Below are 8,086 nucleotides of genomic sequence, written 5' to 3' on the forward strand. Positions count from 1 at the left end.
ACAGACTGAATCTCTCAGTACAAACAGAAAATAGGTCACATTCAGCATATCATGTATCCATTTCTTGTATCAAAAATTGTACAGAAAATGTCTAACTGCCATCTCCTTTTTGTGGAATCAAGGCTGGAAAACTCATAGTTTGTTGAGTAATATGAGCCACTAAAACATATTATAACCTAAAATAATAAGATGACTCCTGCACTTTATGTAATCTTTGTGTGTCTTTATGACTTCATTGTGTCTTTGCAGCTTCAGAAACCTAAAATAGATGCCAAATAAACAACAAAAGGGACAAACAGCTCAGGGCTACACAGGGACTTAATGTAGCCTATATAGAAAGACACGGTCACTTTGCAGACATTAATAGTAGTATTATTATTCCTCCCATGGTCTAAAAATTAATTTGGTCCTCCTAAACATACGTTAAAAATACAATACAGCAAGATTTTAAAAATTTAATTAAAATAAATTTGAAAAAATGTAATTAAAATAAAATTAATAATTTACCTTTTTTTTTAAACTTTTTTAACTTTTTCAGAGCTGCTAAATAAAAAAAATATGGTTATTATTAAGTTTGTTATCCTAGGCTAAGGTTGTAGAATGTTGCTGGATTCTAGAATACTGTCCTGGGCCAAGATTCATGAATGTTGTTGGATTCTAGAATGTATTATTGTTATTGTTGTTGTTGTTGTTGTTGTTACTGCTCCCAATATAGAGTACATTATAGTGATATATCATGAGAAACATATCGTGAAAATAAAACACCATGTGATGAAATATTTTTAAAACTAATTAATTATTATATTATAGAATATATTATTCTCTAAGTGATTTAATACTGCTTATACAGTGAGTACAGTGATTTATAAAATAATGTTATTAATAAAATAAAGGGCCATTTTAGTTGAGGCAGACATATTGGGTGTAGTGTTTTACTGGCTTTATTTTATAACTGGAAGAAAACTTGGCCACATGGTCTTGTATTTTCATCATCATTTTTTTTTTAAATAACTGGGTTCATTGTGTTAGTTGGTGTGCATTTATTCCGTCTTTGTGAGGACTCATTTGAATTTCTCACTTTGGGCGTGAGCGCATTTTTTGGAAAGTGATATCTTCCATGTTTGACACACCTTAGACACGTCTGACAATTGATTTTTCAATTTCAGTTCAGAGTCAGTTGGTTTAATTTTGTTGTTTTGTTTGCGGGGTTGCGTCTTAAACGAATGAGCGGAGTCCTCACAGAGATAGAAACCCAAACACGCGTGTGTGTGTTTTCGCTCCGGAACGCGCCCTCCCTTCAGCATACGTCACCGCTGAGGCGCGTGTGCGAGCTTCCTTCTCCAGAGTTGTAGTTGAAGCAGATCATCGTTTAGCTTTTCTGCTGCTGCTCGGCTAAATTAGCTGCTAACTGGCTCCCACAGCTGCATAGATCATCACTGTCGCCCACTGTGTTCGAAGAGGAGTCCACCTTCTGGCGAGGTAGCATTAAAACCCGGCTTTCAAGACTTATTTCTCCCGTGAAGCTAAAAAATAAACTAGCGAGCAACGGAGAAGTGACAGTTAGCTGCTGTTAGCTAGGTCGGTAGCCAACTCTAACATCAGTTAATTAGCTTTTTTAAACATTGTTTCCTCCCCAATACGCAGCTTGAAGTCAGTGTGACGTCTGTATATTTTGTTGTTGTGTTGTTTTCGTAAAGTCGAGCTGCTTTTGCTCTGCCATAATGGTTTTTGTGTATCACAGGTCGAGGATGGAAACATTTACTGTGCTATTACTCAGAGCCTCAGTGTGACAAGCCCACAGTGTTTGACAGCTTGTATAATCTGTTGTTATAACTACATAACAAAACTGATGAAAGTTGTGTTTTTGTTTCGTTTTAGATCATGTCAGATTTCTCGGTGAGTCCAAAGGATTGCTCAATTTCACATCAATTCATGTTCGTTGTTTTCCTGGTAGTTAATCAGATTCTTTGTCGTGGCTGGAGAGTCACTTTTCTCTTCTGTTCTCTTTCTGTAGCTGGCTGATGCCTTAGGAGACGACACTCCAAGCCAGGCAAAGAAAATAGGCAACACTAACCCGTCTGCTCCTGCCAGCAACCACCCACCTGCCACAAACCCAGGATGGCCTGGTTCAGCCCCAGGAGCTCCCACCCAGCCCTCTGCTCCGGGTGACTACGCTGGTGGATCATCTGGCCCAGGGGCGCCGGGACAGTTCCCGTTCCCCTCAGGTCCCGGAGCACCGGGACAGTACCCAGCACCTCCTTCAGCCCCTGGTGGGTTCCCACCTGGTCCTGGGATACCTGGACAATATCCACCAGCACCAGGAGCTCCGGGGCAGTTCCCCTCCAGCCCTGGAGCCCCCGGGCAGTTCCCTGGGCAGTATCCACCTGAAGGTGCTCCAGGACAGCTACCTGGAGGTCCTGTTCCCTACCCAACCGGACCATTTCCTTCGGGCCCTGGAGCTCCACCTGGGCCTTACCCAAATGTGCCTTTCCCTGGTGGTCAGCCGGGAGGAGGCAATGGCATGTATGGACCAGGTGGTCCAGGTGCATTCCCCCCTCCAGCTGGCCCCGGCTCTTTCCCTGCATTCCCAGCTGGAGGCTTTCCCCCAATACCCCCTGGGTCATGGGGACCACCTGCAGGTGGAGGCTTCCCTCCTGCCCCTGGCAACTTTGGTCCCGGTCCAGGGCCTGTGCCTCCATATGGTGGGCCTGCTGCTCCAGGAGGCTCGCTGGTGAGTACTAGCTCTCTTCACAAATACTATGTTGCTTGCTTGCTGCATTTCTTTCCTGGTGTCTTTTTGCTCTTGTGGACAATGGAACAGCTGTATTTGTGGGGTATTTTTGTAAAATTACTGAAGGTGATGGACAGAGGAGGTTAGTTTCCTGCCTCTACTGTTGGGATTTAATCCAAGAAGGTTGATTGTCACTGAGGGCTGCGTCTGGATTATTATTTTTTTCTGTATCTTGGGCTCTGCTGTGGTGCAAATCAAATATAAAGCAGAATCAATAAATATTCAAAAGTAGTTATCAAAAATGTATGTCTTGTCTTTCAGCCCAGATATAAACCACCATTTTATTGAAAGCAATGAACTCAACTTTTCAGGCGGACAAGGACATCACTTCCAGAATCTACATGTGGTTTGACTAGTGCCAAAGACTGATCATATACAACACACAGTATACAATTAAAGATGTGCTCAATCTGCTGGATGTAACTTTTTAATTAAGTGCAATATGATGAATTATACACTTGTATTCCACACGTTTACTGCATTAAGACACCTTTGTATTCTCTAAGTGATGATTTCATTTACACCTGACTTGTCACTTGTGTTTATGTTTATAATTAAAGATCTTTTTATCACTTTGTTCAGAAGTAAATTTGTACAGGTGATAGCTTGAAAAAATGTACAAAACATGCTTTTTCTGTCATTACCTTGGCTAATTGCTATGACATGCATAACAGTGGCGAAATAAAGAAGGAGAAAATGAGTCATTGGGGTGTTGCAGTTGGAATGTGGGCAGGGTCAAAGTTTTGTCTAATATTTAACTAAAATTGTCATGACGCACTGTGTTGTCCATTACCAAGTTCAGACTGTTAGTGATAAAATGTAAATGTACTTCAGCCCCCGGGGATATTATTAACAGTAAACACCGTATCCATTTGTGTATTTTTCCTGTAAAGGCATAATGAGAAATGCACTTAATTTCTGAACAGAGCACAATAAATGCATTTTTTCTTGATTAAAAATGTAAATATTTCTTGCAGATGGTGCCATATGATCTCCCGCTTCATGCTGGAATTATGCCACGACTTTTAATCACAATAGTCGGGGAGCCCGTTCCAGGTGCAGACAGGTATGAACAACATTAAACCTTTATGTCTGCTGCAGGTGGTGCTTTCTGTTGGAGGAAGAAACACAACTGGATGTCTTTTTCAACAGCTCTAAATATTAAAAACTCAGATAAACATATAACAATGGCCCAGCTACACTCTGCACCATTTACATCTATTAAGAATATGCTATTATTGACAGTGACATGAGGCATTCATCCTGCAGAATGAATATACCCTTCCAAAATGAATCATCATTGTAGTTATTTTATCTGTTCAAGCCATGTTTTATTAATTGGACAGAGGCAGACTGATCACTTTTCAGCAGCAGCAACTTATCTTTTATTTCTTTCAGGTTCAATGTTGACTTCATCAAAGGTTCAGATGTCGTCTTTCACTTCAACCCTCGATTTCATGAGCAAACAATTGTCAGGAACTCCAACCTTGGAGGATACTGGGGTCCAGAGGAGCGGGAAGGAGGCTTCCCATTTGTTCAGGGACAACGTTTTGAGGTAAAAAATTATCTAACAGTATTACTTAAAACTCAAGACATTGCATATTTTTGTAGTTTTACTTTTTTTTGATAGAGAGGTGACATGCAAAAAGGTCCAAAACTAAACCATACATGTGGGATACTTTACACCTTTGCCATCCTGATTATCACCAGGGCTTTGGTGAATTATGCAATACACACTGTAGAGTTCTAATGAGCCGGAATAAATGAAAATATCTGTTGGACTGTGCAGAGCCTTTAAGATGAGACAAGTTCAATTCAGGAAAATGTTGGAGCAGGTCAGTGAGCCATGCAGGGAGATTAGAGGAGGTGTGTTTTTGAATATGCCAACTAAACATGACTTTAGCTTGCATTTTATGTTCATGCTACACAGTTACTCAAAGGTAAATTCTGTGATCTGGGTATTTTAACAACGTCTGAGTCCACAGATGTTTCAGTGCACATGCACTAGAGTTTGTGCAAATCTTTGTTCAAGATGCAAGTGTTGTGTTTTCATGCCATTGAAACTATTAATTTTGTAAAACAAATTCAGCATTCAGGGTGAGAATATGTTCAGCATTTCTCTTTCTAAAGTTTATTGTACACATTCATGTTTAAATATTTGTACTTCCTGTTGATAAGAGAATGAGGCCATGCACACACCAACTAAAATATTTCTCTAGAAGAATATTTTCTATTTAAAAAAAAAAAAAAAAGGATCAGACTACATGCCCATTATTAGCTTGTATTTCCATACACACATGAATGCAAAACCAACCACAAACTCTCCAACAAGCTTACCACTCCAGTCAACATCAACAATAAATCAAACACCAGAGAACACATTGTGCCTGTGGATTCAAAACTGGATGCTGTTGACCAAGTAAAATAGGGAACAACAGAGATTTACAAAGTTAAGTTGTAAACTTGTATCTGCCACTGCTCCCCAAACATAAAGAAATTAGTGTAGATTTGCCATTATTTTTGTTGTTTCGGGTAAAGGCTCATTACACAAAGCAACAAAGAGCTGAAATTGCAAATTCAGATGTAGCGTTCCCAAACTCTCCATGTACATGTCCTCAAAAATGCACATAAAGTGGATAAAGAAGTAAAGTTTTGAGTGACCTTAGACAATGCATGTCTGTGTGGATGAGAGGCCCAAATGTAGAGGAAAATGTTCATCTTACAAGAGTTTTGTTTTTTAATTATTTTGCAGGCTTGTTGTTTCAACTACTCACATTCTACAGTTTTACTAGCAGCTCTTACACTAGGTAGGATTATACAGTAACCAGTTGTGGACAGTATCTGGGTTGAAAAACCTGTTAATGCATTAACATCAGCTACAAACACAGTTTATTTCTGGCTCCTTAATTCACTCTGGAAATAGTGTTTGTCCTCCACACCTCAAAATTGGCTCACAGGGAAAAGTTTGTATTAGCTTAACATCATTATATTCCAGTTAAGGCTGCAATTAATCACCAAAGTATTTTTCTGTTTCCACAAAGCCAAGATCAGAGGTGTTGTTTTCAGGTTGTCCATATGTTCGGCCCATTCTTGAATGTGAATTATAAGGAACAGCTTGAGGCAGTTCCATGAAATTTGGCGCAAACGTTCATGTGAACTCAAGGATGAACTGATTGGAATTCATCAAAGGCCCCTGTCATCTCACAACACACAATTTTGCCACAACTTCAGAAGTCATGTACTCATTATGATAAAATTTCACACAAATCTCTGATAGGAAAAAATTATCTGATGACAACTTTTGTGCAAAACGTCACGAATGTAAACTGTAACCTGACTGGTCGATGGAGGCAAATGGCTGTGAGGATGTTTCATTTACTGCCACAGAAGATGAAGAAAAGCAGGAAGTGCTGTGTTTTTTACTTTGTCATTAGAAGTAGAAGCAGCTGATTGGTTTTCTGTCAGTCGACTAATTGATTACGTGTTGTCGTCCCTGCAGCTGAAGATCCTGGTGGAGGAGGACATGTTCAAAGTGGCCGTGGACGGCAACCACCTGCTGGAGTATGAGCACAGAGTCGGCGGGCTGGAGGAAGTGACTCTGCTGCGAGTCGTAGGAGACATCGTCCTGTACAGCGCCGCCCCGAGTATGATCTGAGTCCGTGCAGGAGGCCGAGGTTAAACTTTACCGCTGTGTTTGAAATCCTTTCAAATACTTTTGATGGAGTTTTAGCGGCACTATAAGTCAGCGAAGTGCAATCGTTGCCCACATGGCACATTTATCGCAGAACAGATGGCAGATTAACCCAGGTCTGCACACATTAATCCTTTTTTTTTTTTTTTTTTTTTACTGGATGACATCTCAATTCATAGCCACTCACAATCCAATATATTTTATGATATAATAGTAGTGAATGAGGATTTTAAGGATGAACTAATTTATACCTGATGAAAAGATTGTAGGTTAAGTGGGAAAAAAGTGTCCCAAACATTTCTTCTTCTGTTTTCCACTAGAATGCTGTTCTGTTTACATGTATGTTGATTATTCTGTCCGTTCTATCAGACCATGATAAGCCTTTGTAATGCATGAGAGTGTGATGCTGAAAGTCAACTTCCTTCTCACCGTTTTCATTTCAATGCTGGTCGACCCCCTCCGAGACTCTCTGGCCTGTCAAAGCACAGTATGATGAAGTTTCTTAAAAAGTATTTATATGCCGACTCTCCTCCTGAGCTCTCAGACTGGAGGGTCGCGTAACGTTTTACGAATTATGATTTCATGTTGAAGTCAGACCTGATAGTCGGAAAAAAGAGAGGTGCGAAAGAAAAACGTGGCAAAATGAAGTGGAAGTAGTGGGGGTCTCTGATTTGTTGCCAAAGATAACAGTGGTACAGTATTTTGAGATTATAAATAACAGGGCAACAAACAAATAATGACTGATAGAAGCTGTTTTAATTCAGAATGTTGTACTTTTCATGAGCTACCTACCTGCACACAATAAATACTGGTTTCCCTGTTTGCTTTCTTTTTTATTCAGCAGTGGGAGAAATGTCATCCTTTGAAGTCAAAACTTTTGGAGATCATTTTCAGATCAGATTTAGGTACTAAAATATAGCTGACCAAGGTCAAGGCTCTGCAGACATTCAAATAAGGTTTGTATATTATACATATGTATACGCATTGTACTAATATAAGTATAATTTATATTTTAAAAAATCGTCTTAAAAGAGAATAGACATTATTGTGAAGAGGGGCATCTTTCCCTGCTTTACATGTTGCGGTTCTCTGTTTTTCTCAAATATTTTTTTTCAGAACTTGTTTAGAACCATGAAATGATTCCAGTCTGTTAAATAGTCCAGTTTCAATCTAATTTATGTTAATTTCTACAACTCATTTTAATATTTATTATGCTAAATTGACATGAAACCATAACATTTTTTAGCAAACACACTACAGTAATGAATTTGTGACCCAAAAACATAGAAAACATAAAATACTGTTTTGATAGGAGACTAACTCAATTTAAATTTTAAAAAAACTTTATTTGTCCCCTGGGGGCAATTCAAGAATAATTGACATTGTGTGCTTTAAAATTAAAACTCAGTATTTAAAATTCCCAACACTGTGCCTTTAAAAAAATGAAAAGTTTAATTTCATTAAAATCTGTTAAAAAAAATAAAGGTTTAAACAATTTAATATTTATTTTAAGAATTTAGCTTGATTAATTATGCTAAATTGACAAGACATTTTTCAGCAGATACATCATGGTAATGAATTTGTGATTTTACTTTTTAATACTT

General features: G+C 38.8%; 1 protein-coding gene across 2 annotated transcripts; it reads left to right on the top strand.

Moving 5' to 3' along the window:
• The first annotated feature begins 1,333 nt into the window (after nt 1–1,333).
• lgals3a (lectin, galactoside binding soluble 3a) lies at nt 1,334–7,304 on the top strand. 2 transcript variants are annotated; one of them, XM_023286668.3, is made up of 6 exons: nt 1,334–1,479; nt 1,879–1,896; nt 2,015–2,731; nt 3,769–3,857; nt 4,190–4,346; nt 6,291–7,304. In XM_023286668.3, the coding sequence occupies exons 2-6, from the start codon at nt 1,882–1,884 to the stop codon at nt 6,444–6,446; spliced, it is 1,134 nt and encodes a 377-aa protein (XP_023142436.1). In that variant the 5' UTR covers nt 1,334–1,479; nt 1,879–1,881; the 3' UTR covers nt 6,447–7,304. The 2 variants fall into 2 exon arrangements, with proteins under 2 accessions (XP_023142436.1, XP_054861752.1); XM_055005777.1 differs by lacking the exons at nt 3,769–3,857; nt 4,190–4,346; nt 6,291–7,304 and adding an exon at nt 3,053–3,491 and having other exon boundaries at nt 1,335–1,479.
• The last annotated feature ends 782 nt before the right edge of the window (nt 7,305–8,086 follow it).

Source organism: Amphiprion ocellaris, chromosome 20 (genome assembly GCF_022539595.1).
Source record: "Amphiprion ocellaris isolate individual 3 ecotype Okinawa chromosome 20, ASM2253959v1, whole genome shotgun sequence".
In the NCBI taxonomy this organism is placed as follows: domain Eukaryota; kingdom Metazoa; phylum Chordata; class Actinopteri; family Pomacentridae; genus Amphiprion; species Amphiprion ocellaris.

Bases quoted from the DNA above. Each gene is read 5' to 3' on its own strand.
- lgals3a (XM_023286668.3), top strand. The intron at 3,858-4,189 runs GTATGAACAACA...TATTTCTTTCAG, and splicing joins CCCGTTCCAGGTGCAGACAG to GTTCAATGTTGACTTCATCA. The intron at 4,347-6,290 runs GTAAAAAATTAT...TCGTCCCTGCAG, and splicing joins TTCAGGGACAACGTTTTGAG to CTGAAGATCCTGGTGGAGGA.